Here is a 21,630-nt window from a genome sequence, read left to right as displayed (position 1 = left end):
CTAGCAGTTTTTAATGCCTTTCTGTACGCAATAATGCTGTCCTTCCATGAAATGCGAAAAACCACTAGTTTCGTTTTCTTCCAGCTGTGCTCCATTTTTCTGGCCGCTCTCTCTTTAAGGGCCTGACTGTGCTCGTTGTATTATGTCGTTGAACTATTTTAAGTGCAACTGTGTCTAAAGTGCTGAAAACAATAGTTTTTGGAGTCAATAGTTTCTGTTGCAATGGAAAAAGTAACACAAAAAAATTTAGTGTAACACATTACTTTCCATAAAAAGTAACTAATGCTGTCATTGTAATGCATTGCTTTTAAAAGTAACTTTCCCCAACCCTGCGAGATAATTACTAGACAGACTTAATTTCAATTTATAAATTCGGTATACTTATAAAAATACAACAATATTTGGCATACTTCTAAAACCTATTGACTACACTACAGTTACAAACAATAGCGAATTTAAATTATTTACATAATATCACTGTGCGTCATAAAAAAATAATCACCCATTGTAAAGGTTAGTCAGTCCTTTAGTAAACTTCATCTAAACGTAATCAATCCCATCATGCCATGCACACTTCCTCCATATCCTCATTGTCGGGCAGAAACCTCTTATCTCCCTATTTCGTAATTTAATTTTTAAATCATTACTATTGGTCACCCTTTACATCTGTCTGTGGGATTTGCAAACACTTAACCAATGAAAAGCATTAAAAGAGATTGTGACTAAACCTTGTAACTCCATTGGCTCCTCAGACTGTCAGTCAAACCTCTTAACCCCGCCCACACGTCTCTGCTTGTTTGCAATGCAATGGTAAATAGCGTTTTTACGACGAGAGCAGGAGCTTGCTTCGCATTGCCGGCAGTAAGTCAAAGTTGTTCCCGTTGCATGTTGGTCTCCGGCAGGGCTGCCCTTTGTCACCGGTTCAGTTCATAATTTTTATGGACAGAATTTCTAGACGCAGCCAAGGGCCGGAGAGTGTCCAGTTTGGGGACCACACGATTCCGTCACTGCTCTTTGCAGATGATGTTGTCATGTTGGCAACCTCAGACCAGGACCTTCAGCATGCACTGGGACGGTTTGCAGCCGAGTGTGAAGCGGCTGGGATGAGAATCAGCACCTCCAAGTCCGAGGCCATGGTTTTCAGTCGGAAAAGGGTAGCTTGCTCACTTCAGGTTGGTGGAGAGTTCTTACCTCAAGTGAAGGAGTTTAAGTATCCTGGGGTCTTGTTCATGAGTGAGGGAAAGATGGAACAGGAGATTGACAGACGGATCGGTGCAGCATCTGCAGTAATGCGGGCGATGTACTGATCTGTCGTGGTGAAGAAGGAGCTGAGCCGTAAGGCGAAGCTCTCGATTTACCGGTCAATCTACGCTCCTACTCTCACCTATGGTCATGAGCTGTGGGTCATGACCGAAAGGACAAGATCCCGGACACAGGCGGCTGACATGAGCTTTCTCCGCAGGGTGGCTGGACGCTCCCTTAGAGATAGGGTGAGAAGCTCGGTCACTCGGGAGGAGCTCAGAGTAGAGCCGTTGCTCCATCACATCGAGAGGAGCCAGCTGAGGTGGCTCGGGCATCTATTTCGGATGCCTCTTGGACGCCTTCCCAGGGAGGTGTTCCAGGCATGTCCCACCGGGAGGAGGCCCCAGGGAAGACCTAGGACACGCTGGAGGGATTATGTCTCCCGGCTGGCCTGGGAACGCCTCAGGGTCCCCCGGAGGAGCTGGAGGAAGTGGCCAGAGAGAAGGAAGTCTGGGCGTCTCTGCTTAGACTGTTGCCCCTGCGACCCAGCCCCGGATCAGCGGAAGATAATGGATGGATGGATATAGATATATAAAGGCTAATGTTTTGTGTATTTAAGGAGCAGAAAAGAGATTCTCAGTCTAACATCAGCCATCAAGCAAGTTTTGTCTTAAATCTCCTGTGTGCACTTCAACTTTAATATCATGATATTGTGATCAAATGACTCTGTACGCAAATGGATAGTCCTTTAACCAATCAGACCAAGGATTTTCTTTCCTGGCTCGGTTGAAACACACCCCATAATCACAGGCCAATGGAGCAGTATCAGACTCATATTCTGACTAGAATCTGAGTATGAGGATGTCAGGCTATTTTTTTCCCATGAAAAGCACCGGTTTTGGACAGATGAGGTTTCCACCCGACAGAGACAATATAGGACTATTATTAACATCATTAAAACCGAGATCATTTATAACGTTTGGGCAGTTTTCACACCACACCAATCCACGCTTTGTCACGCTATACCTTCAAAATCAATAGAGTCATCTGACATAGCGCCATCATCTATCTGTCTGGGAACTGCAGGGAATTAATACACATAATAAACCTGATCACAGCAGAATACACACAACATATTTACAGAGAAATCTCATCAGACGTGCCCAAATCATCATCCTGGGCTGACTGATTGACTTTATTAATTGAATAAAGTCGCTTATTAAAATAAAAAAAAGCACTGAAGTAATAGTTTGTCACACTCACCCTCTTCGTCAGACACTTCGAGAACTTCTGTCATGGTCTCTGGCACATTTAGCTTGTGTTTCTCTGTCACCGTCTATATGGAAGCACATTTATTTCTTTAAATACAGTCAAAACCCACAGTGTAGGACCCTCTTGCAAACGCATATATTTGGGAAACTTGCCGTGGTTGTAGTGATGATTTCTTCCGTCACTACTCTCAGTGTGTCAACCACAGAAATGTAACCAAGACGACGTGCGATGGCAAGAGCGGTGTTTCCATTCTGGACAATACAGGACATGAGAAGATTAGTGCCAGGTGAAGTGTGTGTGTGTGTGTGTGTGTGTGTGTGTGTGTGTGTGTGTGTGTGTGTGTGTGTGTGTTCACTTACCACCGTGATGGCGTTGGGTTTGGCTCCGTACTGCAGTAAGACGTTAATGATGTGTGTGTTGCCTTGCTGTGCAGCCTGATGTAGCGGCGTATAACCATTCTGACAGGAACACAAATGTTATATTTCACAATATGCCCACATTGAGATATTTTGTGTAATTAATATATATAACACTTTTGAGTTTACTTTTATTTTTATAGTTTTTAATACTGCTTTCATAATAACACAAAAAATGAATAGATTAATAAATACCTTAGTTTTAGCATTGACACTCGCCCCACTCGTCAAAAGAAAATTAACCATCTTTGCGTTTCCATAGTGACAGGCCACAATAAGAGGTGTGTATCCCAACTGTAATAGAGGTCATATCATCACAGTTGGTGAAAAGTGCATAAAATCAACTAAAGACTGTAAAAAGCCTTGTTTTGGGGTATAATAACGCTCTTCTTACCTTGGTTTGTTGGTCGAGGTTGGCACCATTTTTAACTAAGATCTCGCCCACACCTACTTTGTCTTCTTGGGCAGCGAGATGAAGAGATGTGAGTCCACTCTGAGAAAACATTAAACATATTTACAGGAGTTCAGCATCACAAAGAAGAAGAGTGTAATGACAGTCTGGGCCTGAACAAATGACCATAACACAACATAAAAAAGACAGGCACAATAAACATGCTCCTCTATTTCTAGTCCACTTGTGTGCCATATTCTATTCAAACCCCTAAATCATGATTTAGGGTCAAATTCAATCGATGATTGGCTCTTAAAAGGTATAAATGGCTTACATGTCCTTTCCTTTTCATTGTTTTGTGTTAATGTTATTTCTTGTTGTTTTGCTCTTTTGCTAATTCTAATCTTCTAATTTTCAATTATTCAGCTGGATTTGATGGTCATTAGATTTTGTATAGTTTCTTGACGTTTTGATGATATTTACTTTATTGTGATGTTTCTAAAGTATGAAGGTATACACACACAGAAGACCGTCTCAATTGGTCGACTTATACTGTGCCCTAAATGTGCATACTTCTGAGTGTTTAGCACAAGCTTTTGGGTACTGTTTGCATCTTTAATGGAACTGCATAACTAGTTTTAGAATTGTTTTGGGCTAGTTTTGGAATTGTTTTGGGGCTAGTTTTGGGCTAGTTTTGGTCTTGTTTTGGAATTGTTTTGGGGCTAGTTTTGGGCTAGTTTTGGTCTTGTTTTGGAATTGTTTTGGGGCTAGTTTTGGGCTAGTTTTGGTCTTGTTTTGGGCTAGTTTTGGAATTGTTTTGGGCTAGTTTTGGTCTTGTTTTGGAATTGTTTTGGGGCTAGTTTTGGGCTAGTTTTGGAATTGTTTTGGGCTAGTTTTGGGCTAGTTTTGGGCTAGTTTTGGAATTGATTTGGGCTAGTTTTGGAATTGTTTTGGGCTAGTTTTGGAATTGTTTTGGGCTAGATTTGGAATTGTTTTGGGCTAGTTTTGGGCTAGTTTTGGAATTGTTTTGGGCTAGTTTTGGAATTGTTTTGGGCTAGTTTTGAGCTAGTTTTGGAATTGTTTTGGGCTAGTTTTGGGCTAGTTTTGGAATTGTTTTGGGCTAGTTTTGGAATTGTTTTGGGCTAGTTTTGGAATTGTTTTGGGCTAGTTTTGGGCTAGTTTTGGAATTGTTTTGGGCTAGTTTTGGGCTAGTTTTGGTCTTGTTTTGGGCTAGTTTTGGTCTTGTTTTGGGCTAGTTTTGGGCTAGTTTTGGAATTGTTTTGGGCTAGTTTTGGGCTAGTTTTGGAATTGTTTTGGACTAGATTTGTTGTGAAAACCTGGCTACTCTGCTGTTTACGGATTGCATTCACAAATTTACATTCACAAATTCAAGGCAGCATTTAAAAACTGTCAATATAAATCACCATACATGCAATGTATTTGCTTGCTTTCACTTCAAGTATGACCACGGATGGTCTTATCGGTGTAGCACTCCTCGCACACGTGAGTTATTGCAAGGAATGTTGGTTTTAGCGCTTTGGGTTTAAGAAAAGCGCATTATAAATAAAATGTATTATTATTATTATTATTATTATTATATCGGCATTTTTTTTTCCAAATTGGCCAATTATTATATTTGAAGTGTTTATCGGCCGCTTCCAATGTCGTGCCAATAATATCGTGCGTCCCTATTTGGCATTGTGTTGATTTGTGTCATCTCACTACAGTCCAGTGATGAAATATGCCTGTCCTGGAGATGGCCCATGACCCCAAAACCCAACCCTGACTTATGCGTTACACCCCTACTTATCAGTGAACAGCTCAAAAGTCTTTTCAGTAGTATTATCTGGCCATTCACCTTTGTGGTGACGTTGACATGAGCCGCTCTCTGCAGAAGAAGATCCGCCATCTCACGGTGACCCTCCTGGGATGCCAGATGCAGCGGCATTACTCCCTGTTTGGTCTGAATGTTGGTCTCAGCTCCGTACTGGAAGAGTGTGGTGGCGATTTCCATCTGATTCTTCTTGGCTGCTATATGAAGGGGAGTGTATCCATTCTACATGAATGCAGGAAAGATAAGATCCGGAGCACAGTTAGACGGGTGTGACTGAAGAGTAGGGCTGTGCGATACTGAAGAATAATGCGATATGTAATACCTTGTTAAATAAAGCGATATTCGATATGCAATGCAAAAAATACTTTTCTTACTTAGTATTTTTTGTCTTGTTTCTAGTCTAAATATCTACAAATTCTTGCATTAAGAAACATTTACTAGACAAGCAAAAGTAATTGTCTTGTTTTGGGAAAATAACTCAAAATGAAGAGAGTTTTTGCTTAAAATAAGATAAATAATCTGCCAATGGGGTGAGAAAAATATTCTTGTTTTCTGTTTGAATTAAGATTATTTTTCTCACCCCATTGGCAGTGAGAAAAATAATTCTTATTAAAAATTATCTTATTTTAAGCAAAAACTCTCTTCATTTTGAGTTATTTTTCCCAAAACAAGACAATTACTTTTGCTTGTCTAGTAAATACTTCTTGTTTTAAGAATTTTTTGATGTTTGGACTAGAAACAAGACAAAAATACTGAGTAAGAAAAGTATATTTTGCAGTGCAAGCAAGTCACATAAATCACATTCTCTGCTATATGCGTCGACCTAAAACATAAACTTTTCACAATGTTGAAGTTGCCTATTAAAATCATTCAGATAATGCGTGCCGTTGCGATATGCACATTGCGATATCGCGATAGTTTTGATATATTGCACAGCCCTACTGAAGAGAGTTATTCATATAATTAATATGTTTTATTGAGATCTCATCTTCTCACCTTGGCTGTGGCATGGGGAGACGCCCCTTTGTCCAAAAGCAGGAGCGCCACCTTCTGGTTATCATAGTGAGCAGCGACATGTAGAGGAGTGAGACCGTTCTGCAGGAACGAGGGTCAGTGCGACATGATTACGGGGGACTGTTAGCGTGGAAAAGCATTAAAACAAACCCATCGACACACACATCTGACGTTAGCTATTATTAGAGCGCGTTTAGTCTGAAGGTTATCGTCTATATTAGAGTGCAAGCTCGAGACCAATCAAAACCTGGCTCCTTATTAAAGAAAAAAGGAAGAAAATAATGTAGTTTCCTTTTCTTAACAGAACGTGATCAGTAAGTGAAACGATGCTTACCAGCACTCTTGCAGTCAACATAGCCTCAATGCAGTTCTTTTAAACAACATCCCAAAAATGTGATGAATTCGACAACCCATCATCTAAAATCTACAACGGATTGAAAGTTTGGTTTGTTGGTGATTACCTTCCCAGCGGAGTCTGGCGGAGCGCGTCGCTGCAGAAGAAGTTTTGCCACATCCAGGCTGCCGTATTTTGATGCCACATGTAAAGGCGTGAACCCTTTCTGTAGATATTTAAACAGAACATAATATGATATAGTAGATTTCATTATACACAATACAAATATGCTAGCCTGATGTCATCATTCTCAGCTCTAGTCAGAATGTGAGTCTGAAGCTCATTGGGCTGTGATTATGGGGCGTGTTTCAACCGAATCAGGAAAGGCCTCGATTGGACAGACCTACAACCAATCAGAGCAGCGGAGCGACACATAACATTAGTTGTCAAATGTCAACAGAGCTCAACTGCACTGTGTTGCCAAGTCTGCGGTTTTCCATGTCCGCGGGTTGAAGCGACCTCAATTATGGGATATATAGACCCAGGAATGCCAGTGAACTTGCCAAAATAACACACACTTTACCCCCCAAACGCCTTTTTTTTTTCTTCCGCAGAACCCCTCCGAGAAGCTAATGGGCTTGTTTTGGGCTAGTAGTTGGCGGGTTTTGTTGTAATACAATACCAACACAATATAATATATAACACGAGGATTCTGGATGTTTTAATCCTAAAATCTTACATATTGTGCCTTTAAATACTGCGCTAGACACTCTCTTCTCTCTTTTCCCATCACATATCAGCTCAGAGAGGAGTTTCTTTTAAATAAGAATTAAGAAAATATTCAAAAAGTGGAAATAAAGTGCCTAACGGGTATTTAATAGTAGGATTAAAGTGTTTAATAGGTAGAGGATAGAATAAAGCAACATCATTTTAATAATTTTAATAAATATAATTGTATACTGTTTTATTATATGCCATAATTCACTAAAGTGATACACATTTGCTGCCTAATAATAACTGAATTTACACAAATAAACCAGTGTCATATGCCATTTGCATGTCATAATCAATGACATTGTGATAGTAGAGTCTTTTGTTTGTCCGGAGCATTTAACTCTTTCCCCAGAATTTAAGTTTTTCCAGCAATCCGTGTTTTGACTGTTATAAGGTAGGGGGCGCTACTACACATCATTTGAAAGAGAACAGAATCTAAACTATATGCTACAGAAGCATTGCTGACGCACATGTAAAATAAATCATCAAACATTACACAGCATACAAATCAAAACTACCTAATGTTACTGAATGAAATGTCGAACCCATGAAGAGGAAACGACTGTGAGGTTTCAACTCAACATCTGTGTTTTGGTCATTGTTATGAATCCCATCCGGACATGATTTTGTTTCTGCTTTTTGTTCAAAATGTTGTTTACCCACATTCAAGTGTTGACCACATGAAGCTAGAATTAAATGTTTGTTTGTTCAAAAGCAGAGGCTTTGTTCTTTCTTTTGATATATTACATGCACAGATATTCATACAAAATATTCAAGGTGTCTAAACTGGTGCTGAAATCTGGCCTTCACTGACCTTGGTAGCCAAAGAGTGTGAAGCGCCGGCCTCCAACAACACTGTGGTAACGTCCAGATGTCCCTCGCGCGCTGCGATGTGGAGAGGAGTGTAACCGTTTGTGGTGGCGGCGTCTGGATGAGCCATGTGTTGTAGCAGGAGCTGGACAATCTCCGTCTTTCCCAGACGAGACGCGATGTGAAGCGGAGTCTGGTCCTCCTGTCGGGTGAGAGAATGTTTGTTTGTATGTGAGGTTAATCTAGGGTGGCACGATTAACCGAAAATAAACCAAAAATTGCAATTTGCTTAGTACTATTATTTTTTTTAAATGGCAAAGTTTTAATTATTTAAGGGGTGATGAATTGAGAAATCAACTTTCCCTTGAGCTTTTGATAAATAAAAGGTTGTGGTAATATAAGAATATCCTATAAGTTTCAGAGCTGAAAACGTCCTTGTTAGCTTTTATAGACACCAGGCCCACCCACCGACTTGAGGAAGTAAAATGATCGCATTACCGTGCAATAAACACGCCAAAGATAGCAAGATAATAATTTGTAAATAAGACACAGGTCGAGCTGGATTTGCAGACATATTGAGATTAAAACACAATGCTGTCCTTCTATACTGGATCCGACAGGAATGGTGAAGCACACTTATGTGAGTAAAACATGTTTTTATATGTGATAGTTTTGCATTGTTACAGATCGTATTGATTATGTTTACGCGTCCAACAAAAAAATACCATATCACGCTGCCACAGGCTGGAGAATCCTTTATTTGTGGGTTCATTGCGATTCGGGATCAGATTCCCAGGGCTCGCAAAGCCCAACGTCCCGGTGTTTTCCAGATCAAAACATACGCCCGTCCGCAGGCGGTGAATCTCAAAGAGTGAAATAAGATTCATTTCTTGATCTGCGTTGTTCATGTTCACTCTCTTGACTTGATATTTGAAGAGCGCGCCTGCGTGTGTGTGTGTGTGTGTGGTTCATGCTTATATGGACGCCAAGTAATACAAAAATCAATCAATCACAGGTGGATAAGAGATAAATCATTGTGTTTGTTTCATCAGTGAATCAATTCATGATTCGAATCACGTGTCAAACTGCTGAAATCACGTGACTTTGGCGATCCGAATCATGAATCGACTCACTGAGTCATAACGGTTCGAAGCTTTGTTCTGAAATCGGCCATCACTATATAAGTCGTTATTTAGTGTTTTCCCGCACTAACTCTATTCTGGCCTCTTCATCAATGATTGTAGAGCCGCTGTAGTGAGATGGGCTTTGTAACGACGTCTTTAGTGCCTTTATGGGTCTTGAGAGAGGAAATGACATTGGTGTCAATGAAGGCCTTTCTGAGCCATCGGATTTCAACACTAATATCTTCATCTGTGTGTGAAGATGAGCGGAGGTCTGACGGCTGGCCAACAACATTAGGGTAAATAATTATTGACAGAATTTTCATTTTTGGGTGAACTAACCCTTTAAGCGAAGAAATGCGGTGTTGAAGCATGCCTTTGTCTTACCCTTGCTCTGGCATCCACCATGGCTCCATTCCTCAGGAGACAGCGAACAACTTCCATCTGTCCAGCACGAGCAGCCATGTGCAGAGCGGTCTCTCCACGCTGGACAGAGTACAGAGATACAGCCTTCATGATATGCCCTAGAACTGAGATTCCTACCCTTTTTTGTTAGCTGAAAATCGGGATCGACGTTGACTAGTCACTGATGATGCCATTAATGAACAAATAAGCATAAACCTTGAGCTGAGACTCGAACTCGGGTTTTCTTGTGCACAGATACAGCATGTGAAACAGCACTGACCACAAGGCTATTGCTCCTACATTACATCTTATTTTATTGGGTCATTATACATTATATTGCCAAAAGTGTTGTGATGCCTGCCTTTACATGCACATGAACTTTAATGCCATCCCATTGTTAACCCGTGGGGTTTAATCTGGAGTCGGCCCACTCTCTCTCACAGCTCCAGCTCTTCTGGGAAGGCTTTCCTCAAGGTTTAGGAGTGTGTTTATGGGGATTTTTGCCCATTCTTCTAGAAGCTCATTTGTGAGGTCAGGCACTGATGTTGGACGAGAAGGCCTGGCTCTCAGTCTCCGCTCTAATTCATCCCAAAGCTGTTCTATCGGGTTGAGCTCAGGACTCTGTGCAGAACAGTCCAGTTCCTCCACACCAAACTCCTCATCCATGTCTTTATGGAGCGACGCTTTGAGCACTGGAGCGCAGTCATGCTGGGACAGGAAGGGGCCGTCCACAAACTGATCCCACAAAGTCGGGAGCATGAAATTATCCAAAATGTCTTGGTGAAGCATTAAGAGTTCCTTTCACTGGAACTAAGGGGCCAACCCCTGAAAAACAACCCCACCCCATAATCCCCCCTCCACCAAACTTTACACTTGGCACACTGCAGTCAGGTGAGTCCCGTTCTCCTGGCGACGGCCAAACCCAGACTCGTCCATGGGATTGTCAGACTGAAGCGTGATTGGTCGCTCAGAGAACACGTCTCACTGCTCTAGAGTCCAGTGGCGGCTGCTTTACTCCACTGCATCCCACGCTTTGCATTGCTCTTGGTGATGTAAGGCTTGGATGAGCTGCTCGGCCATGGAAACCCATTCCATGAAGCTCTCTCCGCTGTTCTTGAGCTCATCTGAAGGCCACAGAAGTCTGGAGGTCTGGAGCTGTTGACTCTGTAGAAAGTTGGAGACTTCTGCGCACTGTGACCCTCAGCATGTGCTGACCCCGCTCTGGGATTGAACACTTCATGGCTGAGTTGCTGTTGTTCCCAATGGCTTCCTCTTTGTTATAATCCCACTAACAGTTGAGCGTGGAATATTTAGTAGTGAGGAAATGTCAGGAATGGCCTTATTGCACAGGTGTCAGCCTATCACGGCCCCACGCTTGAGTTCACTGAGCTCCTGAGAGCGACCCATTCTTTCACTAATGTGTGTAGAAGCGTCTGCAGGCCGAGAGCTGGAGTTATACACCTGTGGCCATGAAGAGACTGAACACCTGAACTCCGTGATCACAATACTTCTGGCAATATAGTGTATTTCTCACAGATTTTTGCTCGCTCTAAATCAGATACAGAAAATAGTTACAGTAAAGATTACATTTATATGAATGCATTAGTGAGAGAGTGATTGTGTGTGTGAATGAATTCTACCCAGAAGAGTCTCTCTCTTCTAATGGTGAAACTCTGGGTGTGTAATGATCAATTTTGAGCGTCCAGATGGTATAATTAAACACGTCTTGTGGAGCGCTCTCAGAGTATGAATCTATCTGTCATTTTAACTGTTTGGAAACTGAGCATAAAAGTGGACTTCAGAGATTTATCATGTTGTGCCCTCTATAGGCCATGACCAGCGACTAGTCGACATTAAGCTTAAAGGTATAGTTCACCAGAAATGAAAATGTTAAGTTTACCGGCCGACCCCCCAGTGCATCCAAGATGTAGGTGTGCATGTTATGTAGATGCCTCATTCGGATGATCTGCGCAGGCACTGATGAGGCATCTATAAATATATAATTGCGCCTGTTTGACCTTACCAGACGGAAGTAATAGCCGATGGGAATATTAGATGAGATTCGTCTTGGATATGAGGTAAAAAAAAATAACACAAATACTGTTGTGTTTCTCTTAGAAACCGATCAGTTTGTGTCTTAAGACATCAGTGTGTCGTCACGAGCAGCAGGGTGTGTGTGTGTGTTGTCTAAGCATGTTTGTTTTGCTCTCATAGAGTCATTACCCATTCACATCATTATATGACCGACACACAGCAACGGTTGAGTTAAAAATCTTCATTTGTGTTCTATTGAAGATACAAACACACCTACATGTTGATGCCCTGGGGTCAGCAGATAAACATCACAGGCTCATTTATGGGGGAACTATGCCTTTAAAGCATCATGACAGAGCATTAAAGTTGATAGTCTGTGCAACCCTTTGGGATTCTGGGTTCCTGCCTATATAGAGACCACCACATTGGTCAGTTCAGGCCACATGATGGAAGTGTTTACTCACTATGTTGCTGACATCAGGCGAAGCGCCATTCTGCAGTAGCAGAAGAACGATGTTAAGGTGACCCATGAAAGCCGCCACATGGATCGGTGTGAGACCAGACTAGAGAAAGAGTGAAGACATTAGCCTCAGTATCAAACCAGATCAGTACATTAGATGAATAGCTTTCTGAAGAATTGGCTTTAGCCAATGAAATGCAGTCTTGATGATAGGGGTGTAACGATACACTTGAAAAGATGCTCTTCTTACTCAGTATTTCTGTCTTGTTTCTAGTCCAAACATCTAAAAATTCTTAAAACAAATTCCCCATTTTTGGGGAAAAATAACTCCAAATGAAGAGAGCTTCATTTTTGCTTAAAATAAGATAAATAATCTGCCAATGGGGTGAGAAAAATAATCTTAATTCAAACAGAAAACAAGATTATTTTTCTCACCCCATTGGCAGATTATTTATCTTATTTTAAGCAAAAACTCTCTTCATTTGGAGTTATTTTCCAAAACAAGACAATTACTTTTGCTTGTCTAGTAAATGTTTCTTAATGTAAGAATTTTTAGATATTTTCAATAGAAACAAGACAAAAATACTGAGTAAGAAAAGCATTTTTTTGCAGTCAGTATCGAATTTAAATGTTTGCGCTTTGACTTTGAGGAGTGTGTGTGCACTTCAGATGATCAATGAATCCATCACAGCTCTAATCGCAGGAAAGCTCGTCAGAATGACCGCTCTCAAACTGGAAATGTTCAGCTCATCTTTAACTTTAATTGTCTCTTCAGAAGACTTAGACTTGGATTAGACACTCGATTAGTTATTTTTACGATGCCTTTATGACATTTCTTTTAAGTTTGAGAGGAATAATGGACTTTAAATGGAGGGAGAGAAATCCCTCAGGTGTCATAAAGAATATCTTCATTTGAACGACATGATGGTGAGTTCATGATGGCAGAGTTTACATTAGTGGTAGCCTTCATTTGTTCATTTGTGTTTGGGTGAATTATACCTTATAAATAGGCCGACTACAGCAAGATGAGCCTTGGATAAAACAACTCTATATCCCGAATCATATCATTTCCATCAACGATACATATCGTCACATTTTTATATCGTGATATATCGTTACACCCCTACCTAATGATGATTCTGGCACCAAAGTACACAGATGACTAAAGCCTTTATGCTAAAATGAGTAGCAACGCCTCATACCTCAGTGATGGCTTGAATGAACGCGCCATACTTGATCAAGAGCTCCATCACCTTCACTCTGTTTTTCTTACAGGCGATGTGTAGAGGAGTGAACCCGTTCTGAAAGAAAAACAAGCAAAACGATTATTAAAAGCTCTATAGCGGACACGCTGCAGAAAAGGCTCTTCTAACTCAGTAATTTTGTCTTGTTTCCAGTCTAAATATCTCACAATTCATAAATCAAGATGCATTTACTAGATCAGTAATACGACAAGATATTTGTTCTTGTTTTGTTGAAAATCAAATCTAAATGAAGTGAGTTTTTGCTTAAAACAGGCAAAATGATCTGCCAATGGGGTGAGAAAAATAATCTTATTTCAGAGACAATATTATTTTTCTCTCTCCATTGGCAAATCATTTTGCCTGTTTTAAGCAAAAACTCTCTTCATTTAGATTTGATTTGATTTGAAATTTTCCAGAGAAAACAAGCTAAAATATCTTGTCATTTTAATGATCTAGTAAATGCATCTTGGTTTAAGAATTTTAAATATTTGGACTGGAAACAAGAAAAAAATACTAAATAAGAAGAGCATTTTTTGTCATCAGAATGCATGTACCAGGGCTCGGGCATTGGGATTGGCTCTCTTGTCCAGCAGGAGTTTGGTAACTCTGTAATGGCCGCAGTGGGCGGCGACATGGAGGGCTGTCAGGTAGTCGAGTGTGACATCATCAACAGGCGCCTTGTGCTGCAGCAGGTGTTTGACACACTCCACATGATCACCCTGCGCCGCCATGTGGAGCGGAGATAACCCGTTCTACACAGAAGAGGAAAGAGAAATCACTTTATCCTTGAGCCTTGAGACTTTAAAGGGTTAGTTCACCCACAAAATGATTAATTCTGTCAATAATTACTTACCCTAATTCATTCATGATTCATGATTCGGATCGCGTGTCAAACTGCTGAAATCACGTGACTCTAGCGATCCGGATCATGAATCGATTCACTGACTCATAACGGTTCGAATCATGAATCGATTCACTGACTCATAACAGTTCGAATCATGAATCAATTCACTGACTCATAACGGTTCAAAGCTTTGTTCTGAAATCGGCCATCACTATATAAGTCGTTATTTAGTGTTTTTGCGCACTAACTCTATTCTGGCCTCTTCATCAATGATTGTAGAGCCGCTGTAGTGAGATGGGCTTTGTAACGACGTCTTTAGTGCCTTTATGGGTCTTGAGAAGGAAATGACATTGGTGTCAATGAAGGCCTTTCTGAGCCATCAGATTTCAACACTAATATCTTCATCTGTGTGTGAAGATGAGCGGAGGTCTGACGGCTGGCCAACCACATTAGGGTAAGTAATTATTGACAGAATTTTCATTTTTTGGGTGAACTAACCCTTTTAAGGTGCCGTGTGTAAATTTGAGACGCATCTAGCGGTAAAGTTGAGAATTGCAACCGTCCACCGCTCTTATAGAGAAGCTACGGTGGCTGACACAGGACAAAGATATGATCCCGGATTCAATAGCACTCACTGTTTACATGTGTGTCTCATTTATGTCACAATTCACCATTGTGAGTGCTAATGAGTCCGGGCAAAGGATTATGGGTAATGTAGTCTATGATAGAATGACAGTCCAGGCTGGAGTGCCCTCTGGTGGTGATCACGGGCACTCAAACTGGTGAATTGTGACATAAACACAGTCGGTTATGTCTTAAGTGAATGTAAACCGCTGAGACAGTAAACACGTGTGTGTCAGTGTATTAGATCAGTGCATTCACTCTTAAAGTGACAGTAGCCTAATATTCCTGCTAATGTTAATCAAACAACAACAGACAAAGATAAAATCACTGACAGCACTTGAGTTAATAATTTATGCAGTTTAAGACTTTGCAGTGCTATTTTACATTTGTTTAATTACATTTCTGTGCTTGAAAATTGTGAATTGTTTCATGTTTGCTAAAACATATATACAAACCCGATTTCAAAAACGTTGAGACACTGAACAAATTCTGAATAAAAAGGGGGTGCAATAATTTATAAATCTCATAAACTTATATTTTATTCACAATAGAATATGGATAACATATCAAATGTTGAAAGCGAGACATTTTGCCAGATATTGGCTCATTTTGGATTTCATGAGAGCTACACATTCAAAAAAGTTGAGACAGGGAGCAATAAGAGGCCGGAGAAGTTAAATGTTCACATAAGGAACAGCTGGAGGACCAATGTGCAGCTTATTAGGTCAATTGGCAACATGATTGGGTATAAAAAGAGCCTCTCAGAGTGGCAGTGTCTCTCAGAAGGCAAGATGGGCAGAGGATCACCAATTTCCTTTTGGAAAGGCTCCATCAATGCTGAAAGGTATCTCCAAGTTCTAGAGCAACATATGCTCCATCCAGACGGCGTCTCTTTCAGGGAAGACCTCGCATTCTCCAACATGACAATGCCAGACCACACACTGCATCAATTACAACATCATGGCTGTGTAGAAGAAGGATCCGGCACTGAAATGGCCAGCCTGCAGTCCAGATCTTTCACCATTAGAAAACATTTGGCTCATCATAAAGAGGAAGATGCGATAAAGAAGACCTAAGACAGCTGAGCAACTAGAAGCCTGTGTTAGACAAGAATGGGACAACATTCCTATTCCTAAACTTGAGCAGCTCGTCTCCTCAGTCCCCAGACGTTTGCAGACTGATATAAACAGAAGAGGGGATGACACACAGGGGGAAACATGGCCACGGCACAACTTTTTTTTTAAAGTGTAGCTCTCATGTAATCCAAAATGAGCCAATATTTGGCATGACATTTCAAAATGTCTCACTTTCAACATTTGATATGTGATCTGTGTTGTATTCTGAATAAAATTTAAAACTTCCACATCATTGCATTCTGTTTTTATTCACAATTTGAAAAGTGTCCAAACTTTTTTGGAATCAGGTTTGTATGTCTTTGAATTGAATTAAACATGACGTTTCTGAAGTAGAAACAGTGAAAAAGTATTTTTTGCACTCCAATAATATGTGAATTATATGAAATTTAGCAGTGTCTAATAGAGACAATTAATAATTAATACTTCAGGTATAAGGATGTAGTTTAAAACCGTAACACAAAGCTCAGCTTCTATAATGCATTAGATGTTGCAAACTTCATATATATTATTATATTATATTATATTCTAAGGGTCTACCTTGGTTCTGGCCAGCATTGGGGCTCCTCGCTCCAACAACAGCTCCACTGCGGTGTCGTGACCGCTTCTCGCTGCGCAGTGTAAAGGTGTGAGGCCATCCTGCAACACACACACACACACACACACACACACACACCTTCAGGTCACTTCAGTAATGTTATTACAATGCACTTTGGGACTTTAAACACCTCACACAAACACGTGCTGTTACATACATTCCCTTCGCCTCTACACACTCTCACACTCTGCAGTACAGTAGCCATCGTCACTGACAGAAACAACAAAGCGTGAGGGTGTGTGTGTGTGGGGGGGGGGGGGGGGGATGATACATCAGACACTGCAGGAGGGAGACTGCAGAAGAAAGGTACAGGACACAACCAGCTGGACTCCACACTGCAGTCAAAATCTGAAGAACGACACAACCGGTCATCTGACGACACACACTCTCTCACACTCTCTCTCTCTCTCTCTCTCTCTCTCTCTCTCTCTCTCTCTCTCTCTCTCTCTCTCTCTCTCTCTCTCTCTCTCTCTCTCTCTCTCTCTCTCTCTCTCTCTCTCTCACACACACACACACACACACACACACACACACACACATTGACTCATCATCAGAGGCAACTGCACATGGGAACTATGATTCCAACAAGAGGAGTATCTACGTATATCATAATCCAGAAATACACATTACATTTCTAGCATTTTAATATTTAGCCAAATCAGAGCACCGGATGGCAACTGGAATGGGATTATACACATCACACACACACACAGAGAGAGAGCAGCACAGGCTGACAGACAGCGGTTTAAACACTTGCTATATGAGAGTCTCACTGGTTTTAATCAGCTCGTCTACAGATGTAAGCTCGCCTATATGCCAGCCGAACTCAGCCCCGCCCACACCATCTGAACAGAAACTGACCAATGAGATCATCAGGGCGGGCTTTAGCCGATGACGGACAGATGATCAACAGAAACTGACCAATGAGATCATCAGGGCGGGCTTTAGCCGATGACGGACAGATGATCAACAGAAACTGACCAATGAGATCATCAGGGCGGGCTTTAGCCGATGACGGACAGATGATCAACAGAAACTGACCAATGAGATCATCAGGGCGGGCTTTAGCCGATGACGGACAGATGATCAACAGAAACTGACCAATGAGATCATCAGGGCGGGCTTTAGCCGATGACGGACAGATGATCAACAGAAACTGACCAATGAGATCATCAGGGCGGGCTTTAGCCGATGACGGACAGATGATCAACAGAAACTGACCAATGAGATCATCAGGGCGGGCTTTAGCCGATGACGGACAGATGATCAACAGAAACTGACCAATGAGATCATCAGGGCGGGCTTTAGCCGATGACGGACAGATGATCAACAGAAACTGACCAATGAGATCATCAGGGCGGGCTTTAGCCGATGACGGACAGATGATCAACAGAAACTGACCAATGAGATCATCAGGGCGGGCTTTAGCCGATGACGGACAGATGATCAACAGAAACTGACCAATGAGATCATCAGGGCGGGCTTTAGCCGATGACGGACAGATGATCAACAGAAACTGACCAATGAGATCATCAGGGCGGGCTTTAGCCGATGACGGACAGATGATCAACAGAAACTGACCAATGAGATCATCAGGGCGGGCTTTAGCCGATGACGGACAGATGATCAACAGAAACTGACCAATGAGATCATCAGGGCGGGCTTTAGCCGATGACGGACAGATGATCAACAGAAACTGACCAATGAGATCATCAGGGCGGGCTTTAGCCGATGACGGACAGATGATCAACAGAAACTGACCAATGAGATCATCAGGGCGGGCTTTAGCCGATGATGGAGGTCGCTTCAACCCGCAGACATGGAAAACCACAGACTTGGCAACACAGTGCAGTTGAGCTCTGTTGACATTTGACAACTAACATAATGCGTCGCTCCGCTGCTCTGATTGGTTGTCGGTCTGTCCAATCGAGGCCTTTCCTGATTCAGTTGAAACACGCCCCATAATTACAGCCCAATGAGCATCAGACTCATATTCTGACTAGAGTTCCGTATGAACACATCAGGCTAGGAAAAATGCTAAACTATCTGTAAAGTTTTCCTGCCAATCCCTGCTGATCTTGTTCTTATGTCGGACTGCTTGCCACCTCGGCTGTGTCCAAAGCTACACACATAAAGAGACACTAACCCGTGTTTTGGCATCGATCTGAGCCCCTCTGTCCAGCAGCAGATGAACCATATTAGTGTTTCCTCTTTTGGATGCGACGTGTAGTGGCGTGATCCCGTTCTGTGCAGAGACAACAAACACATATTTAATCTCAAATTACGCAATAACATGTCATTAACATTTTCTATAGCACCTCTAACATGTTTTAGCAAGTTGCTAAATATATTTCAACATGTTATTAAATTTTTTTGTAAGCTGTTAACCTGAGTTGCATGATTCAAACATTGCTTACATTATATATTTTGGGCACGATGATTAAACAAATTGCTTGCATGTTTTAGCATGTTTACCATGCTTTAGCATTTTGCTAGCATGTTTCTATGATTTCACACATGGCTAGCATGTTTTAACTTGTTGCTAACATAATTTAACACAATGTTAACATGTTTTAGCATGTTTGCTAGCATGATTTAACAAATTGTTGCATGTTTTAACTGCTGCTGCAGGGGAAATATAATATGGACAACACTGAATAAATATATTTTTGTCAGGTTAAATATTGATAATTGATAACTCAAACCCCTTTATCTAAATTTCTCTACTTAACCGTTGGACTCGCACATTCGTCATGTTTGTAGTTTATCGAATCCTCGTCCAACTTGCAATGGGTTGTGGGTAATATCAGCCGTTAGAGTGTGTGTCGATCTGCACTTCGAATTCGGACCGGGAATAGTAAACCATCCGGGTATCTTTGGAATACTCTTTTCAACATACTACGATTTGGGACATACTAATTCTATTTTCGAATACTATTTAGTATGGATAGTGTGAGAATTGGCATGCAGGGTATGATTTGATACTTGGCTAGCATGTTTTAACTTGTTGCTAACATAATTTTAACATGTTTCTAGCATGATTTAACAAATTGTTTGGATGTTTTAACAGGTTGTTAGAATGATTCAGCATTTGGTAGCATGTTTATATGGTTTCACACATGGCTAGCATGTTTTAACTTGTTGCTAACATAATTTAACACAATAATTCTTTGTGTGTTTTCGAAGCTTTGATTATGTTTACAGCGTGCAATATAACATGAGTTCATGTTTCGCGTGTAAAAAAACAGTATTTTTCACACAATTGACTTATCTGTATACCGCTGTTTCCTCTGTCCTATAAACGGCCTGATGATTTCCTTGTTCTATGAAGTCCCTCCTTCAGAAACACGTAACGAGTTCTGATTGGGCCAGCACTTCCCGCGCTGTGATTGGACAGCAGCTTAGCACGTTGCCCGGAAAGGTCCTGCCTCTTATCATAACGGGTAGATACCAGATACGCGCGCTCAATGTTATTGCAAAAATGTCTATATTGCCTTATCAATTTGAGCCGGAATCAGACCCGGAGAATATCGAAGAGGATCGATTACAACCTGCTCAGGAAAGACACTTGCTGGATGTTTCAGAACGGTAAGCTGTCTATTCAGGAGTTTAAACTGATCATTACAAACACCAACAATCGATGTGTCTGACACTTTTATATGCTAAGTTTTTCGGATGAGTTTCAATTACCATCTAACGTTAGTTAACAAAGCTAAACAGCGTTGCACTTTGTGTCATGAGTTACATAAACTGTTAAACGAACCAATTTAAATAATAAAATACACTTACCGGTTGTGGCTCATTAACAACGCCTTCTCCAGACAAAGAGGGAACTGCGTCGTCTTTTAAGAATAATCTTTCTGCGAATCCGGCATTAAACTGATTGAGATTGAGGAAGCAGTCCTCAGCAAAATGTGCTGCACATAGTTTTAAATTGTGATTATAATTTTCCGGAACCGAGTTAACCATAAACTGTAGCCATTGATCTCATACAGCGTCTGTGGGAAGGCCAAACAAAGGTGATCTGACTCCGGGATGAAAATAACAGCGCTTCAATGGCATGACGACAAACACACTCTACAAAAACAACGCTTCCTATTCTCGACCTGCGAGAGCAAAAGGACAACGCCCCCGAATCTGTGTGTTCTTGTGGGCGGAGGGTTCGTCAACAAACGGTTCTAGTGACGTCATCACAGCAGGAAGTGCAGCGGTGTAGTCCAAACCGGCCGCTCGCTGTCGGCTTTGAAAGGGAACTTCTGTTCAATAAAATATCTCGCTTGGCATTGAACTTTGAGCTTTATAATTTTACAGGTATTATTAATGCTCTAACAGCAACATTACACACTAACTAAAGTTTGAAAGATGGAATCGCAAAGAACGGGACCTTTAACATGTTTAGCATGTTTCTAGCATGATTTAACAAATTGTTTGCATGTTTTCGCATGTTTACTATGATTCAGAATTTTTTTGCATGTTTCTATAATTTCAAACATGCTAACATGTTTTCATTTGTTGTTAACATAATTTACCACAATGCAAACATGTTTTAACATGTTTCTAGCATGTTTTGACAATTTTACCATGAATCTATGATTTCAGACATGTCTAGCATGTTTTAACGTGTTACTAGCATAATTTATCACATCGCTAACATATTTTAGCATGTTGCTAGGTTGATTTAACAAGTTATATTTGTTTGTGTGTGTTTTATTTTACTGTGGACTGATTTTAAAATAAACCCACCCGCGCAGTGAAGTCCACAGCGGCGCCTCGATTGAGCAGCAGCGTCGCCACATTCACGTTCCCGTAGTGAGCGGCGATGTGCAGCGGCGTGAATCCACTCTACAAACACAATCAAAAAAAGGGGGCGGGACACATAAAAACACACATGAGATGTCCGTAACCTGTCCTACGATGTGTCAGAGCCACGTCTCGACTTCATCTTGTGCTAATGGACTGCGTTAGCATGCAGCAGTCAAAAGAGCTTCACATGAAACAATAAAAACTGATTGAGCTCATGTAGCCTCAAAGGCAGCTTGAAGACGTCTGGAAAGAAACCTTGACAATTAACACATAAATA

General features: G+C 41.2%; 1 protein-coding gene across 29 annotated transcripts in view; it reads right to left on the bottom strand.

Moving 5' to 3' along the window:
- Nucleotides 1-21,630, bottom strand: part of ank2b (ankyrin 2b, neuronal) — a 213,719-nt gene that overhangs the window by 65,483 nt on the left and 126,606 nt on the right. For 15 of the 29 annotated variants that reach the window (XM_067447692.1, XM_067447664.1, XM_067448466.1 and 12 more), the window contains 18 exons: nt 21,294-21,392; nt 18,697-18,795; nt 16,493-16,591; nt 13,906-14,103; nt 13,310-13,408; nt 12,112-12,210; nt 9,596-9,694; nt 8,092-8,289; nt 6,631-6,729; nt 6,504-6,539; nt 6,152-6,250; nt 5,180-5,377; nt 3,325-3,423; nt 3,126-3,224; nt 2,874-2,972; nt 2,667-2,765; nt 2,506-2,578; nt 2,269-2,322 (listed from right to left, as the gene is read on the bottom strand). In XM_067447692.1, coding sequence (XP_067303793.1) covers nt 2,269-2,322; nt 2,506-2,578; nt 2,667-2,765; nt 2,874-2,972; nt 3,126-3,224; nt 3,325-3,423; nt 5,180-5,377; nt 6,152-6,250; nt 6,504-6,539; nt 6,631-6,729; nt 8,092-8,289; nt 9,596-9,694; nt 12,112-12,210; nt 13,310-13,408; nt 13,906-14,103; nt 16,493-16,591; nt 18,697-18,795; nt 21,294-21,392 — 1,945 coding nt within the window. The remainder of the gene's footprint in view (nt 1-2,268; nt 2,323-2,505; nt 2,579-2,666; nt 2,766-2,873; nt 2,973-3,125; nt 3,225-3,324; nt 3,424-5,179; nt 5,378-6,151; nt 6,251-6,503; nt 6,540-6,630; nt 6,730-8,091; nt 8,290-9,595; nt 9,695-12,111; nt 12,211-13,309; nt 13,409-13,905; nt 14,104-16,492; nt 16,592-18,696; nt 18,796-21,293; nt 21,393-21,630) is intronic. The other 14 variants (XM_067447700.1, XM_067447968.1, XM_067448704.1 and 11 more) reach the window with 3 other exon arrangements.

This window comes from Pseudorasbora parva, chromosome 1 (genome assembly GCF_024679245.1).
Source record: "Pseudorasbora parva isolate DD20220531a chromosome 1, ASM2467924v1, whole genome shotgun sequence".
NCBI classification, from domain to species: Eukaryota; Metazoa; Chordata; class Actinopteri; order Cypriniformes; family Gobionidae; genus Pseudorasbora; species Pseudorasbora parva.
Note: the sequence above shows the minus strand (reverse complement) of the source record. Positions and strands in the feature narration are given on the sequence as shown.